At 42.8% G+C, this 26,360-nt stretch overlaps 2 protein-coding genes across 4 annotated transcripts in view; one reads left to right on the forward strand and one right to left on the reverse strand.

Moving 5' to 3' along the window:
* Window positions 1-17,055, reverse strand: part of SLC49A4 (solute carrier family 49 member 4) — a 55,844-nt gene extending 38,789 nt beyond the window's left edge. The window contains exon 1 of one of the 3 annotated variants that reach the window (XM_083153607.1): window positions 16,647-17,053. In XM_083153607.1, the coding sequence (XP_083009733.1) occupies window positions 16,647-16,917 (271 nt within the window). In that variant the 5' untranslated portion in view covers window positions 16,918-17,053. Of the gene's footprint in view, window positions 1-16,646 lie in introns of all 3 variants that reach the window. The other 2 variants (XM_083153608.1, XM_083153610.1) reach the window with 2 other exon arrangements.
* A 2,288-nt stretch (window positions 17,056-19,343) lies between these two features.
* HSPBAP1 (HSPB1 associated protein 1) overlaps window positions 19,344-26,360 on the forward strand; it is a 112,527-nt gene continuing 105,510 nt past the window's right edge. Inside the window, exon 1 of the mRNA XM_083153612.1 lies at window positions 19,344-19,492. Within this exon, the coding sequence (XP_083009738.1) occupies window positions 19,411-19,492 (82 nt within the window). The 5' untranslated portion in view covers window positions 19,344-19,410. The remainder of the gene's footprint in view (window positions 19,493-26,360) is intronic.

The following is a 26,360-nucleotide window of genomic DNA, read 5'->3' on the forward strand; positions in this document are numbered from 1 at the left end:
TAGGTTTTTACAGCCTTTCAGCCTGGCTGACCACCCCGCTCCCTCCCCCTGCTCACCGGTCTCCTCCAGATGGAGCATACTCACATTGTTTGTCCATGCCGAACAGCTCGTTCCGACTCCAGCCTGTTCAATACGGAGCATGCACTGGCCACCAATGTTTTATTTATAAGCCAGTAATATATACATTGCTAGCACAGGCCAGCAATGTATATATTGCTGGCACCACTGGCCACCAATTATCATTTATTTATTAGCCAGAAATATATACATTGCTGGCACAGGCAAGCAATGTATAGATTATTGGAACCACTGGCCACCAGGGGTTAAAGTGAGCCGGAACAAGATGGAACTGCATTCCGTCAGTTCCATGCTGGAGGCAGAACAGTTCTGCCTCAATTCGCTCACTATGCCCAGCTGTCTGTCCCTGCCTGCATCGCTAAAGGAGACAGCCGCTAAAGGGGACACTCCAAGCGTTTATATTTTGCCATATTTTCTATCTTTTATGCATATTGTGATACAGCTACACGTTTTTGTGAATACATCTTTACAAAGATGGAATTTAAGATAGTTAAACCAATGGTTTTTTTTTTATAAATATTCAAGTTGGTTACCAACCCTGATAAATTCCTTTCTAGTTTCAGAAATTTGGGGGATTGGGTCCTGTTAAATTGCCTGGCTTCCTCTGCATTCTCCTCTATTTTTCTTTTGTTAATATTCATTGGCATCTGACATTTGTATGAAGGATAACATGCTTAAAGTACATTTCATTCATGGTTAAATGTACATTATCTATCCTGACTACAAGAAGACCAATATTACTGATCTTCAATATTATTGATTCTAATTGTAATCACCCTCAAATTTGCAATACCAAGATATTTGGATGTCATCCTATCACCAAAGATAGGTTTAACATTTTTCTTATTCTTTGCTTGTACACTGAAAATAGTTATGTTATTGTTTGTGGTGCTTAACAAAATAAAAAAAATTGAAAAAGATATGATATATTGCTTTTATGTTCGTTTTAAAACTGCACTATATTGATCCCTTTTGCTCCAGTTCCCTTACTAAACCGACTCCTTATTTTAAAGATCAGCCTTTCATAGAAATAGCCTGGAGTCTCACAATGCACACTGCTTACTCAATTAGAAAAAAAAAACCTATTCTTGCCATCAAATCACAATCAGTTTAATAAATGCTTTTTTTACAGAACATTTGCAGACTCTTTGTTGGCTGAACCAATTTTCATGAAAATTAAATCAAATGTTTATTTATTTATTTTTTTATTACTTTTTATTGGCATATTGCTTCTCAGTAAAACATACAGTAACCAGAATACAAAACAAAAGACAGTGACAATTACAAACATTATAAAATCTGTACATACATCATTACATTGTCATAAACATGGTAAGCAATTGTCCACCCGGAGATAGGTTCAACACTGAACACGTGTAAAGATCCCATTATGTGCATGCCGATTGCTTAATTGAAGTAAGCATACATGTGAGCTTACTTACAACTTCATCTGCACATGTGGGGTGTTAAACCTATCTTCGGGTGGACATTTGGAAAGTCTGAAGCGAATCACTTCCTATTCTAACCCATGTCCCCTCGCCAAGGGTGTGAAGTCGTACCCACAGCTTGATACTTTATTGTATGTTGTATTATTTCTTTAGATGTCATATTGACCAGGACCTCCTGAGGATTTCCTGTAAAACTACAGCTTTTGACTGCTGAAAAATTCCCTTCTCTTTATTGATTGGACTTTACTTCAATTATTGGATTCACACCTATAGCGCCAGTAAGACTGTTCATTTTTTTTTTTTTCTTCACATTTGTGTTTAGGTTGTGACCTGCTTACAGTTTTTAGGCTTCTGTTAAGTACAGTACCAAAGAAATACCCAGTTTTTATCAAAACAAAGTAGCTATACTACATCAGCAAGATCTCTCCCAAGCAAATATTTCAAAGCAGACTTGGGTTTCAAGATGTGTTGTTGAAGTCCTTTGAAGAAGCACAAAGAAATGGACAAAGGTGAGTACCCTAGACACAGTAGTCAGCCGTAGAAACTTAGTGCGTCAGATGAAAGACATCATGCTTACCACAATTTTAAAATCAGATGTCCAGCAGTGCCATCAGCTTAGAACTGGCAGAAACCAGATGGACCCAGGTACACTCATCTACTGTGTGGCGAAGTCTGGCCAAAAGTGGACTTTGGTGTTTTTTGAAAATTAATTTGGATTTATTCTTCTCACTTATTTACTCTTAAATAGATGTCGACCATAGTGCGGGACCAAAAACCTGTTTTCTTTCCCAAAAAGTGGACTTTGCAGAAGAATTTAAGCCAAAAACCATTCCTTTGATGAGAATACACAGCCAAGTACTCAATTGTGTATTAGAACAAATTAACTGGGATGAAGAAAGATGGCAGCAGGTGCTCTAGACTGAGGATTCCATATTTTAAATATTTGGCTGTAATAGAAGGCTAGAGATCAGGTTCAATAATAAGTGTGTTCACACAAAATTGAAGCATGAAGGAGGTTCCTTTCAAGTAGAGATGTGCAGGTTCGGATTTAATCTGTTCTTATTGCAAGTTCGGATTGTTCAGATTAGCTGCCGGCTATCACGTGTTTTGGATAGACAATAAGATCCCGCTTTGATGAGATCTGAGTAAATTCAGGTAAAACCGAACCCGAACATCTCTAACTTTCAAGTTCGGGGCTTCATTTCAGCAAAATAGCAGTCTGGAATTTGGTCAGGATTAATGGGGTCCTCAATGCTGAGAAATACAGGCAGGTACTGTATCATGCAGTACCAGCAAGTCAAATTGGCTGTATGTTTGGCATTTGGAGTTTTTGTCCTGCTGCAGAATACATTTGGTGCCATTGTTATTAAGAACGGTCTTCAGAAGAACAAAGAGCTCCTAGAAGTAATCATATCGCCACACACAGAGCCCTGATCTCAACATCATCAAGTTGGTTTGGGATAACATGGAGACAGAAGGATTTGAGAAAGCCTCATTCACAGATGATCAATGGTTTGTTCTCCAAGATGTCTGGAACAACCTCCCAGCCGAATTACTTAAACGGTGTGCAAGTGTACATAGAAGGATGCCGTGTTCAAGACAAAGGTTGGTCACACCAGAAAGAAAACTATTAACACTCCTAGATTTGAAAGCATTCTTACTTTACAATATTTATTTCACACCTGCCTAAAACTTTTGCACAGCACTGTAGAATATAATTATTTCTGATCTCTAACTACACCCCTGGCAACTTAGTGCGAACAACAGGAACACTATGCTTTTGAAATCGCGGCCCATACTTCCGCTTGGTCAAAGCAGCATGATGTTTTCTGTCTGGAATGTGCAGGTTGCAGCATTATCAGCGAGTCACTTTTCCACATGACAAGTCACATTAGCACTCTAGTAGGTGACAGCTTTCACAGCCTGCAGATGCCAGGATGTCAGTCCCCGTAGCATATTGTCAAGAGTACAAGTGTTCTGTGCATGAGGATAGACAGCTCTCTAATTATCTAACCGGCAACTAGTGAGCCACAATAACATTCAGAACATGACATGCTGCTGGGATACTAAAAATATATTTACATTTCCAAGTAAGCAATTATATGTACCAATATACATGTGACAGCTTGTGCCTTTACAGACAAGCAGAGACTGCTTTACAGCCAGGAAACAAGCATATTGGCCACACAATGTAACGAGTGCACGCATTATAGCTTCCTCAAAAACAACCGCGACCTTCTACATTGAGCAGAGACTTCTGTATTGCATAACAAAAAGAGAACAAGTCAAATCAACCAATATAGTAATTCGTTTCCCTCAGGCACTCAGTGCACAAGGAGCCCAATTAACCGTCACGTTTCTTTTCGTCACTATGTTACACATGTGTAAATATGGCTCTATGATTATTATAGTAAACAGATAAAGACGTATTAAATGTATTTCTAGTAAACAATGCTTATAATATATATATATATATATATATATATATCTATCTATCTATCTCTCAGATCGGGCAGAGAAGGCAATGTAAAAAAAAAAAAAAAAAAGGGCGCACACACGGTAAGAACTACGGAAAGCCATACACACGATTCCGGATGTACGCACGATGAGCGATTTCATACACTCATAAAACGATGTCATTTTATGGGGGGAAATTTTTTTTTTATATATATATATATATATAAATCTATCTATCTATCTATATATATATATATATATCTAAAACCATACACACGAGTAAAAAATTGTTGGCATTCTTCTAAAAATGCAATAATGTCAGTGATGTTGGTAACTTTCAAATTAAGGGGGTTATTTTAGTTCACTCTTTCTGACAAATTCCTTCTTAGAGGGACAAAACCATGTGCACTGCAGGTGGGGCAGATGTTACTTGTGCAGAGAGTTAGATTTGGGTGGGGTTTTACTTTAAAGTGAGATTTACATTGCAGTGTAAAAATAAAGCAGTCAGTATTTACCCTGCACAGAAACAAAATAACTCACCCAAATCTAATTCTCTCTCCAAGTTACATCTGCCCCCCTGCAGTGCACATGGTTTTGTCCATCTAAGAAGGAATTTGTCAGAAAGAGTGAACTAGAATAAGGCCCATAGTCTGATGATAGAACAAGGAGTTTAAGACGTTCCTGTAGATTATGGGCAATACTGACTGCCTCATGCTAGTAGAACACATCACACATATACAATACTGAAGAATATAACATTTTCTATTTTTGAATTGGGGTATTCAATTGCCACTTTCATGTCAATGAAAGTACTAGCCCACTTCAGTTTCTTGTAACACTGCAAGCCAAATAAAACACGATGTCAAGGGACAAAATTACACCACACACTACAGTAGAAAGAACATACAGGTGTATAAAGTATTTATTTATGCAATTGTCCTGTTCTTAAATATGCTGGCTACTTAGGGTAATGTGTCTAATAGCCAAAGAGAGCACCTCACCCAACAGTTTTTCAACCCTCCATATACATACAATGCTGACCCCTGATCAAAATTCAAATCATACCACTTCCCTTTTGCAGTTTCACACATTATTGTTGGGTTTTAAGCACATCTGTAATTATACACTATTACAATGTAGATGTTTTAGGATGCTTCTTTGCAAATGTACTTAACAATCCAGATTAATAAATGTACACCAATACATTCACATTTAATGAATAACTGCATTCATAATATAAAGATGTAGAATAAAGCTGGGTACACACACACACACACACACACACACACTATGCAATACCGTTAGTGATCAATATCGCTAACTAGTCAATCCAAGTGGAGTGGTCCAGCCCTTGTTTGACAATTTTCTAAGTTTTTATTTTTGTGTGTGATGACCCCTGTAAGTTAGTAGTCAGAAACGACCATTACCTTTATATGAAGATGGTGGACATTTTGTATCGATACATGCCATTTTTCACTGATGGGAATGTTTAGGATAAATGCAATATCTCTGCTCAGAAAAGTCATAGAAAGCTGGGATAAAAAACATTATTTTCAGTACATTTAAAGCTACATATAAACTATTTCCCGATCACATTTCCTTATGCTTGAAATACAAGCCCAGTGTTATTGGTCAAATAAAATAATAGTTGTATTGTATTTCAGTGGGAAGGAACACTGTTTCAGAGCTGTAATTTATGTATTTAGTTTGGGGACGGGGGGGTAGATATATACTCAAAGACTTACCAAACCCGTTTACTTTTTTATCTTGTCTAATTTTTTTTCTATTAGAGCATTTTAAAATTGCTAGTCTTTCCATCTTCGTGTGAAGGTAACTAACTACAGCTTCTGATTACTAACTTAAAAATTTAAAAATTTAAAATGGTCAAGCAACTAATTTAATTTTGGACCATTTGATATGGATCAATACTAACTATGGGGCTGATTCAGACCCTTTCCTTTGGGCCAGTTTTCGATGGTTGGGTTCTGCGCATGCACAAACCCCTTGTGCGAATGCCTTTGGTGACTTTCACACTTGCTGAGGCATGAACACTGAGGGGAGGGAAGGGGGTGGGCAAGGGACCCCTCTTCGGCAATCTGCGGGAAGAATAAAAGTCAGTCTGGACTAACTTATTATCGATGGGGAGCAAAATCATCATTCCATAGTGTGCGACCATTGAATGATTTCTCTCCCGTTTGGCCACATGCGAGGGGATGGGATAGGAACACATACCAACCCTCACGTGGCAGAGAGGAGATCTGCGCAGCAGGGGGGAGGAGGTTTTGAAGGGGGTGGAGGGGCATTTGGCCAGAAGGCACCCAGAAAGAAAAAATAATTGTGCATTGCAATTGTACTGCAATCGCAGATCCATTTGCAAAAAAGCTAATAGTATTATCCATCTGCGCCAGGCTACGGCTTCCACTAATCTGCTAAAGAACCAGACTGGACATCAGAGACTGACCCAAAAAACACCTTGGTACACATACATTTTGCAAAACACACCCTGCAAAGCCATGTTTCTGCCCCTAAACAATCCATAATTGAATAGATTGCAGATTCTCGTTCCATTCTGAATCAGGGCCTCTGAACAATATCACTCAGGGACATCCCCCAGTTGCCCCGCCAAACATACAGTCACTTGCGATATAGTCAGATGTTCAAACAGGTGGGATTGTTAATGATCAACAGCAGGATGGATCATTAACAATATAGTGGGTACACACTAGACGATGATATGTATGATAATATCGGTAACTAAATTGTTACCACGCATGTCGTTCACATTTATAGCATGGTTTGTACCCAGCTTAAGCCCATTTTTCAGCATCCGGGAACAAACCCTTAGAATACAAACTCCATAGGTCTTCTTACATAATCAGTGTATGCATTTTATCCACTCCTGCTGAGAATACGTGAGCTTTGTAAATACTCAATGTTTGCAAATACGCGTTATAGCACCTATTTTACCTGCAAATACCGACCTGGGACTCAATGTTTTTGAATGGATGGGTCCCTTGGAACGCGCTCTGCTTCCACCGAGTGAGGCAAGATGGACATCGTGCTCCAGGGCTGGTATAACAGCATCAGCGGTGCCGACAGGTGCCTGGAAGGGCAGGAGGTGCTGGGGGGGGGGTTAGGAGCGGAAGGCGCTGAGTCACAGGGGTCCTCCCGTCGTAGCTGCTTCTAAAAAGGAGGCTTCATTTCCAGAAGAAGCTCTCAAAAGCTTACCACAGATCTCTGGCTCCTCATCTCTGCAGCGCCAGCATCTAGTTATAATCATCACACTGAAGCAGCAGTACGGGAACAAGCAGCACCACTGACAACGATGCCCAGAGAAATGTAGAATTGTCCTGTTGAATGCTACTGTATCCGCGGGCTGCAACACAGCTTGCTCCCTTACTGCTACTTCTTTGCGGTGATTAGAAGCCAACTGAGTATGCTGGCACATTCTGGAAGGTTTATACAAACATGAGGCCCTACTGTGTAGGAGTTTTAGCCTAACCCTCCCCACTAGTGCCTAAACCTAGCCTTCGTACCCTGCTGCACAAATTGAAACCCACCCCCCCCCCCCCCACCTTGCAATGCGGTCCATGCCTTAAACTTACCCTGCAACCTAACCCTAAATTCCACCACTAGTGCATAAGCCTAGTCCTCCTTTCCTGGCTGTACGCTAGACAGCCCCTCATAATTCCTGATCAGTATGCCTGTATACTGGCACAGGCATCCTGATTTCTTTGACGTTCTGGAGCCGGTGTTCCTTGCCCCTAACTCCTCAGCTACTATTTAACCTGATCTCTTTCCCTAACCCTAGTATTGCTTGCCCCTAACCACCTTCTTTGCCCTCTGTACTTACCCAACTGCTATTTACACATATCCCCCATTTCCATCCCATCTATGGTGCATATGTAGGTAGTCTATTGATATATGGAGAGTTCAAAAAAGTAGAATATGTGATGGGACCTATCAACAGTAGTGTGGTACCCCAACTTTTGTAAAGTGAGGGGTCCCTGAGATCCACAATTTTTCCTCTTCTGAGCATGATCACTGAATTCTAGCGTATGTCAAATAGGGCCATAAAGCAGAGGGTTTCTGTGTGCTTATCACACCATGGTTGTGACTTAATTAGGGCAACAGTAGGGTGTAGTAGGGACTATTATCCATGCAAGGTGACCATCATTAACCCCTTCCCGACATTTGACGTACATGTACGTCATGGCTTCTAACTGTCACTGCGTCTAGAGACGCAGTGACAGTTAGGTGATGTCTGCTGTCCCTGACAGCAGACATCCCCCCTCGTCGCCCAGGGGGGGCAGGGGTGCCCCCCCCGGTCGGCGATCGCTGTGATTGGCTGTTCAAATGTGAACAGCCAATCACAGCTATTTCTGTGTTACCGGCGGCTATGCCGCTCGGTAACACAGAAATCGGTGGTGATCGGTGCAGCACCGATCACCACCGATCCGCAGACACCCCCTCCCACCCCCCCGGCAGCTCACCGTCCAGGGCAGCAGCACCCGGCAGTCGCAGCCGGAGCGCACGCAGCGTGCGCTCCCCCCGCCCACCCCCGTACCCACAGCAGCAGCAGCAGCAGCAGCATGAGCTGCTAAAAATAAAAATAAATAAAATCAGCTCAATTATATATATATATATACACATGTGTATATGTGTGTGTGTATATATATGTGTGTATACATATATATATATATATATATATATATATATATATATATATATATATATATATATATATATACACACACACACACACACACACATATATATATATATATGTGTATATATATATATATATATATATATATATATATATATATATATATATATATATACACACATATATATATATATATATATATATACACATATATACATACACACACACACACACATATATATACATAGATATTCCCGACATATGACGTATATATACGTCATGGTCGGGAGGTACTTCCCGACCGAAGACGTATATATACGTCATGGTTTTACTGTCACCGCGTCTATAGACGCGGTGACAGTTTGGAGATGTCTGCTGTCCCTGACAGCAGACATCCCCCCTCGCGGCGATCGCTGCGATTGGCTGTTCAAATGTGAACAGCCAATTGCAGCGTTTTCTGTGTTACCGGCGGCTAAGCCGCTCGGTAACACAGTGATCGGTGCTGTACAGCACCGATCACCACCGATCGCCAGCCCCCCCCCCCCTCCCACCCGGCAGCCCCCCTCCCTCCCACCCACCCGGCTGCCGCAGCGCCGGCACCGCTCCCACCCCCCCGCCAGCCGCAGCGCCAGCCCCCATCCCAAAGCTGGTGACCAAAATGGGGTCACTTGTGGGGGGGTTCCACTGTATTGGTGCTTCGGGGGTCTTGCTAATGCGACATAGCACCCACCATTCATTCCACCACCAAAAATCACTCCTTCCCTTCTGAGTCCTGCCATGCACCCAACTGGTATTTTTTGGTCACATGTGAGGCATTGCCGTACTCGGGAGAAATTGGGGCACAGATTTTGGGGTGCTTTGTCTCCTTCATTCCTTGTGAAAATTAAAAATTTTGAGCCAGAACTGCATTTTTCTGTAAAAAATTACATTTTTTTACAGAAAAATGCAGTTCTGGCTCAAAATTTTTAATTTTCACAAGGTATGAAGGAGAAAAAGCACCCCAAAATCTGTGCCCCAATTTCTCCCGAGTACGGCAATGCCTCACATGTGACCAAAAAATACCAGTTGGGTGCATGGCAGGACTCAGAAGGGAAGGAGTGATTTTTGGATTTTGCAGCACAGATTTTGGTGGAATGAATGGTGGGTGCTATGTTGCACCAATACAGTGGAACCCCCCCACAAGTCACCCCATTTTGCAAACTACACCCTTCAGGGAATTCATCAAGGGGTATAGTGTACATTTCAAACCCCCAGGGGTTTCACCAATTTTGATACAACTGAGCTGTGAAAATGAAATTTTTTTTTTTTTTATTTTCACTGCCCAGTTGTACCACAATTGGTGAAACCCCTGGGGGTTTGAAATGTACACTATACCCCTAGATGAATTCCCTGAAGGGTGTAGTTTGCAAAATGGGGTCACTTGTGGGGGGGTTCCTAACTTTTAGCATCTTATGGTGCCTAGAAACCTACATGGTGCCTAAAAAATAATCTCATAAAAAGGAGGCTCCAAAATCAAGTAGGTGCTCCTTCTATTATGAAGCCTGTGGTTTGGTCACCGTGCACACTAGGGCCACATATAGGATATTTATGAAAACAAAAGAATTGGGGGAATCAATTTTTAGTCACATTTCTCTAGTAAAATCTACTGTATTCGTTAGAAAAATGTATTAAAATTGAAACTCTGCAAAAAAAATGAAATTTTGAAATTTCACCTACACTTTGTTTTAATTCCTGTGAAACACCTAAAGGGTTAACAAACTTCCAAAATGCTGTTTTGAATACTGTGAGGGGTGCAGTTTTTGAAATGGCATCATTTATGGGGGTGTCTCACATACAAGTCCCTCAAAGTCACATCAGAACTGAACTGGTCCCTAAAAAAATCAGTGTTTGAAATTTTCTTGAAAATTTGAGAATTTGCTATTCATATTGTAAGCCTCCTAGTGTCCAAAAAAATGAAAAGGAAGTTGAAATAATGATGGCAACATAAAGTAGACATATGGTCTATGTTAGTTATTAACTATTTTGAGTGGTATGATTATTTGTCTCACAAGCAGAAAATTTAACATTTTGCAAATCGCTAAATTTTCCATTTTTTCACGACATTTTGGTATTTTTCACAAAAAAACACAGACTGTATCGACCCAAATTTACCACTAATTTGAAGTACAATGTGTCACGAAAAAACAATCTCAAAATCACTGGGATAAGTAAAAGCAAAAAAAAGTTATCCCCACTTAAGTGAGACATGTCAGATTTGAAAAAAATGGCTCTGTCAGGAACGCAAAAACTAGCTCTGTCAGGAAGGGGTTAAAAAAGGAAGCAGAGAAGGGACATTAAAATAATAATGTACAGTTACACATTGATGCTGAAGTACACTGTAAGAAAAAAATACATATATTTTGATAAAATAATAAATGCCCTGGTCCAATAGAAACAGTATGTGTGTATGAGAATGTAGGAATCACAACACTTGTCCCTCATGGCCTCTTAGATCTATTACTACCCTCCTCTCCGGTAACCACCTATAAACACAAACTTCAAAGACAACTATTGAGCTGTCCACTACATGTGTAAACCCTGTACACACTAAGCAATGGGCTGTACCCCCAATATCATGAATATTGTTGGTATGCTAGGCTGTACGTTGGATTCGGTATGAAATCCCGACGGTCAAAATACCGACAGCTATTGACCGACGGCCAAAATAATGACATGGTCAAAATACAGACAAGGTCAAAAACCCGACATATAGAATGTAGACAGGTGAAAAAGCCAACATGGCTTTTCACAGTTTTTTGGCCCAAATGTCGACACAGTCGACATGGACACAGTTGGAAGTCAACCGCAGCCCCTCGCATCGCTCGCTATGCTTCGGCCACGGTGCCTCGCTGCGCTTGGCACACTGTTTTATTCTCCCACCATGCCCTAGTGGATAATAGGGCATGAAATACCGCCTGTCGGCACATGTTGGATCAAAAAACAGTGAAAAAACCCATGTCGACCTCGCGACCTGTTGACCGAAAGTCATGTTGACTTTTTCACCTGTCTACATTATATATGTCGGGATTTTGACCGTCGGTCAATGGTTGTTGGTATATTGACTGCATCCCTGTACGATAACATACATACACACTGAATGATATTTAAAAATATCATTCAGTGACATCATTGGATCCCCCGGCAGGATTGGTTAACTATGCACTGGAGCGCGCATCATTAACGATATTGAGTCTACACACTAGAAGAGTTTTTAAACTACATCACTCAGAAGGGCCCTCCTGAGCGAGATCTTTTAAAACCTTGTCTAATGTGTATGGGGCTTAACTCCCACCTGACCAAACTGTTTCCCAACCTTTTAAGTGCTCTCTGGATGCTCACCTCAGCTCTATAGCAGCTTATCCCCCACCCATCTGATATTACTTCCTCTGGGTATACCTTTCCAGCTAGCTTTGGACAACACTGGGCTTGTTTCGCTGCATGCTTGTTTTTCTCTTCTTCTGATGACTTCATATGGTCTCTTTGTAACGAAATCTCTCATTAAAATCTCTGTGAAGCTGCCCCTCTCACTCACATCTCCATTCTACTGTCCCTTTCTGTCCCATCTGTCAGTCAGTCCTTTTGACCAGCCCCTCGGTCACTCCTCTCTCCAATAATGGACTCACAGCCTCACCCCCTCCTATATAGGTCTGACTTTTATTTATTATTTCTAATCATACTGTCATTGGGTACATACAAGTGATGCATTAAGTGACAAACAAAGCAATTAACACAAAATTTTATATTTTGTCAGCCTCCATAAATGTCACCACAGGTTCAGTTGCAGTGCAGAAACCATTTCCACTGAAATTATGTACACATTATACTGGTTTCACATTGCAAACCTGCTTTAAACCCGTTTTTTTGTAAACATGTCTTAAAACGGGTCAAAAGCCAGTTAAACCCCTTTCATAATGATTGTTGTAAACGGTATATTGCAGTTTCAATACCGTTTTTGTACCTTTCAGATTCAACCCGTTTCACCCATATAAAGCCATACAATGTAATTTTAAATGTTTTTTTCCTGCTTGTGGGCGGGGATCATGCAGGGAGATAACCTATCACCCTTGTGTGGTTATCATTTGTAGCAAATACCGTTTCTGAGCTGTTCAGACTGCAGGGAAAACGGCTCAGAAAAGTGTAGGATCCTGTAACCGGTAAATTGACAATGGAGCTTTCACACTGCAGCTGTTCCCATTTTAAAATGGTAAAAAAACGTCAATATACCGTGTTAAAGCTGCAATCTGAAAGGGGTATTATTCTGCCATTACAGATCACTGTGGACACTGGGTTTCTTGCCAAAATCAAATAAGTGATGAGCAGCATGATGCATATGAGAGACATTTGCAAGATGCTTGCACGCACAGAACGAAGCCAGGGGTATCAGTAAAAGTGTTGACAACCATTTCATTACTAAAAAAAAAAAAAAGAGAAGGGGTGTTGTGGAAGTCTAGTTATACACACGCCATTTTAGGATAGTATGGCCGCCATTTTGGTTCGCAGAGTTGCGCAAATAAAGTTTCCATACCCGAGTATGTGTGACAAAGTGGACCAGAAGAGTAGCCATACTATCACACATAAATTCATAATAACATACTTACACTAAATAAAATATAGTTAAAGGTTTAGAACGCCACACATAGCTTAGTTAGCCCTGCATACATCTGACTGTATCATGTTTAGTACCGTTCCGTTCCGTTCATTGTGCGAAGTATTCCGGTCATTGCGAATATTTCGCAATATACACGGCTCGATAGTTATGGACATAATCCATATTCCAGGGACAGTTTCTGTTGAAAGTATGTAACAAAGGAATCTAGATGAAACCGGTTCTTATCACTGCTGACGCCGAAACCAGCAAACAAAGGACTCTTAAAGTTCACTCCCCTGGACCTAGCCAAACCAGGTGTATCATCTTACCCCCCAATCACAGCTGACCTGACATCCGACCTCCGACCAATGAGAACGGCCTTTGACCTCCCCTTTCTGACCCTATAAGATAGGCGACCCAGAGCAGCCAGGGTCTCTTCGGCACATCTACCTTCCCATGACTTTTCTACCGGACTATAGTTCAGCCCTGAACGATAGTGAGCTCTGACCGGACTGCACTTCGCATATTTGATGAGACGGGTAACGGTTGCATTCACGGTATTTATTCTTATGGTATTGTTGGCTGATTGTGTCTTGTATCTGTAATTCTTTCCCCTTAGCAGGGCCTGTTTAGTATTCATTGTTAGCATATTGTATCACTTGTTAAACCTGTATCTTCTATTCCTGTAACCCCCTGCTGTCCATTAGGGACTTAAATACAACCTTTTTATGGAGTTCTTATCTCCTTACTTCTATACTGTGGTTTGTGTCTGTTATTCGCATTTTGCGATAAAGGTATATTACGGACACTGTCCATAAAGGTATATTCGCAGATTAGAGACAAATTACTGCGAAGGAATCTCTTATTAAGGTATTGGTTCTTGGTGTACAATATACAATACAAGGTACGCTACGCTGCGCTACGTTTTGTTCGCACGTAGTTAGGTATAAAGGGTACGCAGGTTGCGGACTTATTACGTAACCTGCGCTTAAATCGCCGTTAACAGTGTGTAGCATTCATTCTAGCACCCTCCATCTTTTAAAACCTATGCAGTTTCTCTTCCCTGTCTGTGGTGTCACTGTCTGCTTTAGTTCTTCTAGCACAGTGTGGTCTGTATATCAGCACTGATATGCAAACCAGACCTGTGCTAAAAACACCACAGCAGACAGCGACACCCCAAGCAGGGCAGAGGAACTGCATGGGTTTTCAAAGATGACGTGGTGTGGTCTTGCTGCCCAACCGTTGCCATCGCTCAAAGGGTCCAAGAGATCCTGGATGCCCCCGGAGACTGCTGTCACTGCACTACACTGTGACATGACCAGAATAAAACAAGTACTAACAAAATGCAGCACCAGGTCCTAGAACTGAGGAGTTGACACTGTAATGCCATCCCTCCACAGAAGACAACCAGGTGTTGCTCCCACCCACTGCAAAACCCTAGTGATCCTACTATATGAAGCAGTGTTAGATCAGGACAAATAAATTACGGGGATTTTCGAAGAAGCAGTAAAATTACTTATCAATAAATTATATTTTGTAGATCCACCACTGGGAGGTGTCATTGATTTACAGAATGCCCATCTTTGTTAGCATATATACTACCTACTACACAGGTTGCAGTTAAGAGCAACTTTATGGTAGGCTTTTTATTGTGATGTACAGTGATTATCTGGGTGACAAGTAGTAGTGTTCCCACTTGGCTGTTTCCCACATCCTGTTAGTTTTAAAATGCTTAAATGCACCCTCCCTTTATGAACTCAACAGAAACAGCAGTCTACCAGGTACAGTCCCTGCACGCAGGCCACAGTGCTGCAACGAAAGGGGGGTGCTGGTTTTAAGGTTTAACACTCAAATACTGTGCAGAATCCTTTGTTTTCCTGTAGCAAGCATTGCCCTTTTCATTTTCAAGACAGACTTTATTGCCAGATCAAGTCAGCAATTTGCAAAAACTAGCATTCAGAATCAAAAGGGCTACCAGGGTTTGTGTAGCACCCCTCTGGTCTACCTACAGCAGTGATGGCTAACCTTGACACTCCAGCTGTTGTTGAACTACACATCCCAGCATGCCCTGCTACAGTTTTACTATTTGGCCATGCTGAAACTGATGCATGTTAGCCATCACTGACCTACAGCAAGTAAATGACCCAAAACATACCTTCAGACTATGGGCCAGATGCACTAAGCTTCAAATGTGATAAGATGGAGAGTGATAACCAACCAATCAATCATATCCTACCTGCCATATCACAGGTTGTGTTTGAAAAACGTCAGATAGGAGCTGATTGGTTGGTTGGTTGTTTACCACTTTTGAAGCTTAGTACATATGGCCCTCTGATAGTACTACCTTTGAGGAAAAAGAACAAGGTGGCAAAGTAGGCTTCAAATCATGAAACGGTCAGCACCCTCTCCAGACTAATGCAGTTACAGAAGAACCATTGGGTGATATATCCCAATGTCTCTATTCCTATTCTGTCACAACCTTATGCAACAGCATAAGGTCGCACCCAAATCCGCATCGGTTCAGCATCCAATGGGGTGTCATCCACAGTATCAGATGTTATCCAAATATAAAAACAATAAAAGGAGCACTAACCAGATTAGAATTGCTATTAAACTCATGCTGTGTATTAAATCTCAGAGGCAAAGCATAGATACAGTACCATCAATAAGTGAATCCCCATTACTCAACATTTCGATCTCCTGAGGACATTTATCAGGAGTTTGACTGTTGCTGTGCTGCTGTAACAAACGCCTGATGATAGTCATTAGTAGATCAAAACGCCAGACATGCGTGCGCTGCTGATTCCGGCATGTAGGAGTGAGGGGCATACCGGCAACCATCTCTCCTGGACCCAATTGGTGCACAGAGAGTCTCCAGACCTGTGCACTGATTCCAACCTGGACGGACAAATCGCCCCACTTGTCATTTGCCAGAAGTGCCAGTCCAGCCCTGGTGACCGTCATTCACCTGTCCGTGGGGTAGAGACTAGATCCCCTTCAGTTTTGATTACAGGGTGTGATGTTCAGTGAGGGCGGAAGTTGTTAGATGCCCTCACAAGTTTTTTATTATATATGTAATTCACGTAGGTGTTGGTTATTGTGTTGTGTTTTAGCTGCATTGTACGCTTCGCTCGCCACAGATTTATTATACCCCCTCTAGGTATATGTGGACCCAGGGCATGATGGGAAAATTGTCAAAACTGAAGGGGATCTAGACACTACCCTGTCCTGTGGTGGGCTCCCGAATCTAACACACACACATTTCTATCAGAGCGCAGTTTGATATTTGATCAATTTGAAGGAGAGAGGACAGCAGGACATCACTGGGAAGTACAGAGACAAAAGAGTGTAACAATAAACCACTCACCCCGGGTGTCCATCAACCACATGAAAAGGAAGCAGGGAAGAAAGCCGATGGGGCCCCACAGGACGAGCAGAGCGATGTCCAGGCTGGAGAAACCATAGGCAGTCCGGGCAGAGTCCTGGATGGGCCCCCAGGTGTTCCAGACCAGTCCCTGTAAGAAGCCTAGGAGAGAGAATAGCAGAAGGACCAGCCAGCGTCGCCCAAACACTCGCGGACCCCGGGGTCCGGTCAGCAGCGGCCGCCGCTCCTCCGGCCTGCTCCACTCCAGCCCCATGTCCGGGACTCGCTCCTCTCTCTCACGGCTTCACACCAGCCCGGTCTCAGACCCCAGTCACAGCCGGTCAACTTCGGGAAGTACAGGTCACGCGCTCAAAACATCCGCTGGTGTAAGCCCGCCCCCCGTCATGACGTCAGCGTAAACATCAAACGTCACTGCCCTTACAACTTTGTCGTCTAGTGTCTACTACAGTGCATCACTAATACCTCTGCGAGCACTGTGAGAAGGGAGGGCTGTATTATATACCCCTGTATATATGGAATATGCGTAGAGCAGGAGTGTACCCTGTATTGTAGGGGTAGTGTAAAGCCTGGTATACACTTGACTGATATTGGTTTTTGGTGTTTATGTCGACATATGTTGACATGGACACTGTCTAAGTGTACTGCCTCCCCTTGGGTGGCTTGCTGCGCTCGCCATGTTTTTGGGCATGGTGCTAGGTACACTTTTATATTCTCACTCTGTCATTGTCAGCCTAAGTAATGTCGACCATTCTTGGGTGTCAACCTAGTCATAGTTGACCAATAGTGGTCGACCTAGACCTTGTTGACCCAGGGACCGGATACCATCCGAACAACGTATGGAAAATATTGCTAAAACCCCATACACACTAGAGGATATTTTAAAAGATATCTCTCACAAGGCACTCACGCATCGTTAACGACCAGATTCTCAACTGAATATGCAAATCAATTTGGCTATATAGCCAATGACCTGCATGTCCAGCGGGTCCCAGTAACATCACTGAATTATGTAGTTTACCGATATCATTCAGTATGTACCGCCAATATAGGTCACCCGCGGCCGATATCATTAACTATATCAGCTGTGGCCAGGATCACATAGTGCATGGATTCTCAAACTGCGGCCCTCCAGATGTTGTGAAACTACAAATCCCAGCATGCCTTGCCACAGTTTTAACACTCCCTTATGTTGGCAACTGTCAAAACTGTGGCAAGGCATGCTGGGATTTGTAGTTTCACAACATCTGGAGGGTCGCAGTTTGAGGACCCATGACATAGTGTGTATGGGCCATTAGTGTGTATTCCCAATATACAGCTGGCCACAGTAGCTAACGGTGTTGACCAATAGACCTTGCTGCACAGCCAACCAGGCGATAAGACTTGCAAAATAATTCTATGTAAATTAACGATGCAATACGTTGCTCCATTCTTCATACATTTTTCTATTGAATCATGTCTAGTGTGTACCGACCTTAAACTCTTTTCACAGCCAGCTCTGAGTATAGGTCATATAGGCAAATGCCTTGGTTATTATTGCTCTAGAGGTGCATCCAGCAGGCCTGAGGCCTACCACAGCCCTATCCAGGACACATCAATAGGAGCAAACATGACCTGTCAGCAGCAGCGCCACATTTAGTGCTTTTTTATTATTTTGGTCACTCACTTTTGTTGGACATAAAAATTGACTGCACGACCAATATTGGGAAATGTCACATCTCCTCTTACTTACATGTAGTGCCCACCAAGTAGAGATGACCATTTACCCATTCATGTTTTAAAAACAACTTTTTTTGGTCGATGATGAATACTTTTACCATTTATGGCAGAAAATGCAACACTTACAGCTGCCAAAATCGATAGCTGCAGGCGTCGGAACAGTCAGTGTCACACCGGTGTGCTATCTTAAATATAGTTGCACCAATATTGATGGCCCTGTAGCACACACACACCACCACCACCACCATAGTAATACATAGGGGAGAAGTGTCATCACTGATATCCCTTCTCCCCCATACCAACGGATAGAGATTGTTTTTTATTGTACCCACAACACTCACTAGTGGGACTGCTGCTGAATGCTGACCGTCTTCTTGAGAGTTGCGCAAGAGCAAATAAAGGGGGGGGGGGGGGGGGTGGCTGGCATGATACTCCTGCACAGAGGAAACTTTTGTCCACTGACCATTTTCTAGCAAAGCCACTTCTAGCAAACATCGATGGTAGATTGAAATATAGTTTTTAACCATTGATGGCTTCAACAAAATGTAAACATTAATGGCAAAGGTGCCAATGGCCATTACTACCATCAAGTCATCAAGTGATGAGACAAACAGAAGAGATGTCAGCAGACTACATGACCTATTTCACTAGACTGTCCACATTCCTCATTGGGGAGACTGGGAGCATTCCTTTTTTTTATTTGGTGGTGTGGAAATCAGAGGGCAGTGCTGCCACCTTGGTAACCTGCAATATAGCTAGCCTAAGTAACTTAGCTATATTGCAGGTTACCGAGGTGGCAGCATTTCCAGAATTCCTTGAATTGTTCTGAAATGTATGACCTATAGCAAAATTATGTCTTCCAATATTTCTGTTGTATAATGGCTGTGTCATTTACTCTTATGAAATATTCTTTTATACATTCAACCCCTTGAAATTGGAAAACAGAACACCGTCCAGTATGCGTCTCCGAGAAAATGGCAGCCTACTGCACTGGAGACCTGACTGACAGCGCTGTCACAATTCCTCTGCTATGTCGCGTTATATCTGCGACATTTTTGCGGACATGAACATATTCGGAGTGAGGATGGAGTCTGGCGTGGCGAGTGCTGCAGGTATCTATAGACTATACCGGCATTTGTTTACCTCATATCAGACCGTACTGCAGAAGCAGATACACTGGTCAGCGGTCCTGCTAATGTACACTCACAGCATGCCATGTTAATAAGAGAATGAGAGAAGGAAAGAGAATTCTGGGACATGTAGTTTAACAACGCTTGCACAGCCACCACTGTTTTTGTGTGAGATCTAGACCCCTTTCTTTCCTTGCCTGTATTAGTAGAGAATACTGCGTCAAAATATCTTGATGGAATGGCTAAACATTTAGTGCCACCCCCTTGTATAAACTTTCTGTGTTCAATACATCTCTGAAGATTCTTGAAGTATTTTCTAAAAAGAAATTATAACATACAGGTACACAGATTCCAATGCCTGGCTATTATAACACAGAACCCCAGAATATGATCCCTTTCACCAGGTGTAAAGCACACGTACACGTGTCTCTGTATAATTAACAGATAATTGAGTAATAACTATAAGTAGATTGTGCCAATTGGGAGTGGTCATTCTGAAGGCTATAACATTAGTACACGGGCCAGGGCTTTACTTAATGCTTTGGCCATAGAGGTAACTAGTAAATGTCAAGGTCTTTTAGTATGTTAGGTACTTGTTTTCTAGCAGGGCGCCCAGTACGCTAAATGAGTACTGGGCTATTCTCCGTAGTGAAATCGCATCGCATGCCGCGTTGCAATGCGATGTCCATATAAAGTGCACAGGAGTGCTTATACAATTAAATATCGCATGCGATGCGACATTTCATTGTACAAGCACCCATGTGAAGGGTGCCATCGCTTTGCGTCACCCCCAGTATCAACGCCACCTGAAGCGTGGTGAGCGGCGGCGGTACGCATCCTCCGACCTTTTAACACCCCCACTATCCACGTCGGCGTGGAGTTGATTTTATATAGTGTGGCGAGCGCAGCGAGCCCCTTGAGGGGATGCGGAATACATGTAAAGTAATCCGCGTCCCCTCACTGGGCTCGGTGGCTCGCTGAGCTCGCCACAGTATATAAAATCGACTCCACACCGACGCGGTTAGGGGGTGTATGAAAAGGTCGAGGACATGTTCCGCCGCCCCTCGCGGGGCTCACTGGTGGGGTTTTAGGAACAGATTCTACTCATTCCATCAGTTTCCACTGACAGGGTGCGTAAAATCGCATCGCATTGCACGGCAAAAGCGTAATATGCGATGCGATGAGATGCGATTTCACTATGTTTGCGTACATAAGAAATCTGGGCGCCCTGCTAGGAAAAAAGTACTGTATGTTATTATCTGTGTTATTTTGTAATAGTTATGGAGATATTTGTCCACATCTATTAAAGTTGGTGATATATTTTGAATAAATGTCCCCTCTACTTGCGGTCCTGTGCGCATCGGACCTGAGACGGAGGTTGTATCTACTGCCCATCAGACCTCCAACTCGACCCCGCTCCCAATGTCCGGGAACGGGGTCGCATGGGATACATCCCATGTGAAAGGTAGATTGCAAGCATATCCAAATAGTTGGCCCAAACAATACATACCCTAGGGCAGTGGTAGCCAACCCTAGCCCTCGAGAGCTACCAACAGTTCACATTTTCCAGACAACCTGGCTGCTGCACAGCTGCACTCATTAATCTCTGACACATTTTAAAAGATACACAGATGGAGCTAATTAGCTCACTTGTGATTCTGTGAGGAGACCTGCAAAACATGCACTGTTGGTAGCTCTTGAGGACTAAAGTTATCAACTCATTCCTTTAATTCAAGACACATATTAAGTACACAAGTTCTGTGGCTTATTATAACTTATTGAAATGGAGTCTCGAAGTCAGGCAGCCACATAACCTGTGTAATTAATATGTGTCCAGAATGAAACGCATAAGGTGGTAACCCTACCCCGACCTAAGGTCAAGTATGCATTGGTGTTAGATACAAATATGTCTATATATATCTAGCCTCCTTTCACATTAAACAGCCCTTCTTGACTGCAGCTGTGTCTCCATTTCAAAACACTGTAATTTTCAATTTCTTATGCAGATATATCTGCGGTCACACGCTGATTATAGCAGTAGCATATCATTTTAATCGTCAGAAGCTGCTTGTGCATTCTATTATTATTTTATTATTATTGTTTTTATTTGTTTGGCACCACAAGGGTGGCGCAGCACCTAACAATACATAAAAAAGCCAGAAAACTAATAATAAATTGCAGTACAAGACCATTTAGGACCAGTACATGGTAAGTAAAGAGAGTTGCGCATCAAGGGACGAAGGATGGCTATATCGATTTATTTATTTCTAAGAAAGGCACAATAAGAGAGATGGCCCCGCTCATGAGAGCTTACATTGTAACGAGGAGGTTCAGACAGAGAGAAGTGACACCAAAGGGGTAGAGGTGATCATAAACAGAAGGTTAGGGTGAGAGATTGGAGGGTTTAATGAAGAAGTGGATGCCCATTTAAAGTTTTGTATGGTGGTGGAGAGTCTGATAGGCAGGGGTAGAAAATTTCAGAGATAAGGAGCAGAACTGCCAAAGTATTGGAGGCAGGAATGGGAGGATGTAATCCGTTGACAGGGAAGGCGGCATGCATTTTTGAAGCAAAGAGAGTGGGAGTAAGTGTAAAAAGAGAGGGGTATGCAGTGTTCTCCCTAGAACATTTCTCCAGCCGGGTGGCATCAAGAAGTAGCTGGGTAAGGGTCTACACAATAAAAAAAGTGGGGCACTGCACTGTCAGAGGGGCGTGTTTAGAACTGCCTATTGGCACTCATTGCAGTTTAAAAAAAGTCTCTCCACCCACACCACCAAACACACAATAAAAATAAGGACAGTGACAAAAATTTACCCTGTAATTCTTACTACACTTCCCACACCCATTACGTGTCGTAATGCCCATTATATGTTATACCACACACCGTAATGCCCATTACACATTATGCCATGCCGTAATACCTATTACATATTATACCACATGCCTTAATGCTCATTACATATACCACACGCCGTAAGTTCATTACACTTTATGCCGCATAAGTGCCGGTTACCTACATGGTCATTGGTAAGGGTTGCATGCTTGATGCCAGGGTTGCATGCTTAATGCCAGGGATTGCAGGCTATTTGCCATGGGGGATTATCCCTCCTCCTCACCGGGATGTAGAGAGGGATCCCCAGGAAGGTGAGATAAGAGCCAGGCAGTACCGTGGACAAACCCCCTCCCCCCGGCAGGTCAGCGGCTATTTCAAAACTTGTGCAGGCTTGCGAGTCAATCAGAGCTCACTGTATGACAGCCAATCGGGAGCCACCACTGTCACTCCTGATTAGCTGTAGGACCCCATGCTCCGATTGGTTTATGACTGAGCCAGCATGAGTTTTGAAATAGCCGTAGACCTGGCTACCGAATTCTCCACCACTCTGCCCGGCCAGGGGAATGCTGGGCGGCAGGGTGCACCTTGTCACAGACATTCGAGATTCCGATGGTTGTTTTACCAACATTGGAATCCTGACAGTCCTTTCCCTGACATTGGAATTCTGACAGGTGGGCGAGTGCATTGAAGCCCCTTTACGGGCTCGCTTCACCACCTATTTTATTCTCCCTCTAGTGGGGTCATGGACCCGCAAGGGAAAATAGCCTCAGTAAGTCGAGATTCCGACTGTCAGAGGAACGACCCTCGGAATACCCACCTGTAGATCCAGCACCCAAAAGAGATACGTATATGTAGTAGGAGAGGAATTGGTGATGGCTTTATAAGTTTGAGGAGTTTGAATTGTATTCTGAAGGGAATGGAGAGCCCATACACATGTGAGATATGGCATGCAATTTTGATAAATCGCCGCAACAAATCGCAGGGAATGCATGCCATCACGTGTCACCTGATGCAATGCGTGGGCCCACCGGTGGAATGTTGTGTCGATAAATATTATATGCTGCACATATTTATTGCATTGCATGTGCGATCGCATGTGGAGGTGCTAGAGAGGTGGAGTCTTTAGAGGAGACAGAGAAAGAGAGGTAGGAAGATATCCAGGAGAGAGCAGTATCACGCAGACAGAGGGAGTTAAGGATTGGGAGAAGGAGAGGGTGCAAAGAATTAGCAAAGAGTAGTGGCCCTTAGATTGGCAGCATGAAGATCATTGCAGACTCTCGTGAGGGCTGTTTTAGTGGTGTGGAGAGAACGGAAGCCAGGCTGGAATGGATCAAACAGGGAGTGGGAGGAAGAAATGCAGTTATAGACAATGCGCTCAAGGAGTTTGGAGTCAGGAGAGAGAGAGAAGGGTAGTTGTAAAGTGTGTTGGGATCAAGGGTTTTTTATTTTTATATACTTTTATTAATGATTCAGTAGCTTAAACTTCACATTCTGTGTGTAATATACTTGTAGGACACACCGCGCGACCGCTCCAAAGGCAAAATAGAGATCACCTTATATTGGTGGATTATTGGCTGCTAGCCTTGTAAGATACCAAGAAGTATTCGAAAACCACTTCATTAAAAAAGGGATGCTTCAATCCAATCCATTCTAACCCCCCCCCCAAAAAAAAACAAAAAAACAAAACAGCTTTTCCTTAAATAGAGAAAATGGGGGAATTTCTGAATGGCTCCATACTTGCAACATGTTTTTTTTTAGCAGCTGAATATAAAATCATTAATAATTTACAACAACCTCTTGATACACATTGTCCTTGGGGTAAAATACCGGTACTTCACGGCTGCAGCGTCTCAATCGCAGCAGTGCTTTACTTGCCCACGCTACAGGCTCGGTGGCTCGCTACGCTCGCCACACTATCTAAAAACAACTCCATGCCAACGTGGATAGTAGGGGTATGAACTATTCACGTTGGCATGGACTTTATTTTAGAAAGTTTGCCGAGCGCCAAACCCGGAAGTAGCAGGCGGCCATGCTGCTGCCTTGAAACTAAACAAGAACCAAAATACCTAGTATCGCCCATTCTGGAGTAAAGGGTTCATAGTTAACCAGACTGTCTAATGCATACCTACGGACTCTGTGTCAAAAAGACCTAACTTTACGGCATGTCCACAGACAGTGGAAAATGTCAGCATTATCCTCTAGGCACCTAGGACAGCGGTGAGATGGGGATCAGCCCATCAAGTAAGCCCTATATGGGCTAATATATGTTCTACAGTATGATAAACATTGAAAAATAGCTCTCTGTAAGAGCTAGCAGGTATCATGCGATGGGATTTATGTAGACTTTTCAAAAGGGTGTCCACTGTTAGATCTAGAAAATGTTGTAACCATTGAGGTAGGCCCATCCTGATTGTATCATACCCAATCAGGTCACGTAACACGTTGTAATGTGTCTAGATATCGCTTACAGTCAGGAGGGGGAACATAAGAACATATCAAATGTATTGTGGGATCAAGGGTTTTTTTAAGAATAGGGGAGACAAGGGTATGCTTAAAGGCAGAGGGGGCAGTGCCAAAAAGATGCCGGGGGTTAGAGGATTGGGGATGAGATTAGGTTCTTGAAGTATAACTGTTTGGCTGAAGCAAAAAAAAAAAAAAGACATCACCTTATATTAATAGATCATTGGCACCTCCCCCCCCCCCCCCTCCTTCCCTTAAACAGGGAGCCAGTCTATCAGATCTTTCCTCTCCAAGCCATTTTACTTGCTTGTCGGTGCGCTCAAAAGGTGCAATGAAATGCCTCAATGTCATCCGCACAAAACAGCCATTTTTTTTTTAATGATACGATGCCTCTTTATGGCTGACTGCCTTCACAAACCCTCTATCAACTCCAAGCGCCCTGATTTTCATTTACAGGCACAAACTGGGGAGGTTGAATTGACTAACCAGTTCACTAAAGACACACTCCAATTAAAACCCTTTCATGGCTCACAGGTCAGCTGCACAGTGTGTAACCCCCCAAAAAAAGCAAATTGCCAGTTTTAAACATACAGTAGGTAACTGTCTTACCCAAGGTTGTCTGCTGTGTGTAGATTCCAGCTGAGATGCAAGTCCCTGTTCAGGTGCCAATGTGACAAGGAATCACATACTTTTACAGATTAAATCTTGGTCTTTATTTTGTAGCAGATTAACAGCATACCAGGTAAACAGAATAGGCAAGCACGGTTACAGCATTGCAGCATACAGGTGTCACAGCATAGTTCAAACTCCTCACAATGTTCCAGTGATCCCTACCATACATAGCCCACACCCCTGGATGCATTTCAGGGGTGGCTAATAGGAGTGGGATTGGTTGGGGTGCAGGGGACCTTGTGCCCACTCGGCTGGACTCATTTAGAATACTTTTGTGGGTGGTATTAGGCCTGCTTTGTTCTCATTTGATGCAGTTATTGCCTATGTGCCATGTGCTTGTGATCATTACTAATATGGCATAGGTGTAGAGTCCTGTTCTGTATTGGACTTGACCTTTCCCAGCAGTGGCAGACTAAAGCTAGGTACACACTAAAAGATATATCTGCAGATGTATCTGGCAGTGTATTGTACATGCAAGCTGTCAGATCTGTCATGTCTTACATTACAACTGGGTGGGCATTTACATATGCCAGCCAACTTGCGATGTCAGCCAGTGCCTGCTTGTGCAGCAAGTGTACTGGTGGTCAGCAGATCTCCCCTACACACCGCACTATATGCATTATATCTTTACTAGTATTGGCCAGTGGCTGTGCTATAGAGCTGACTCTATGTCTGTGAACTACGTCATTCACAGATATAATGATATATGGCTTGTGCGAACTTGCTGACTGACCAGCGATATATCTGGTACTGTGTAACCAACATGCTCATAGCAGATCGCTTCACTCTGTTGCTTGGCCAGAACTCTGCCTCTCTTCCTCTCACACCCAGACTTTGATTCCATGGATCTTTCTCCAGAACATATTTATACTGGGATAAATAAGTAG

Source organism: Crinia signifera, chromosome 7 (assembly GCF_055691185.1).
Source record: "Crinia signifera chromosome 7, ASM5569118v1, whole genome shotgun sequence".
Taxonomy (NCBI): Eukaryota; Metazoa; Chordata; class Amphibia; order Anura; family Myobatrachidae; genus Crinia; species Crinia signifera.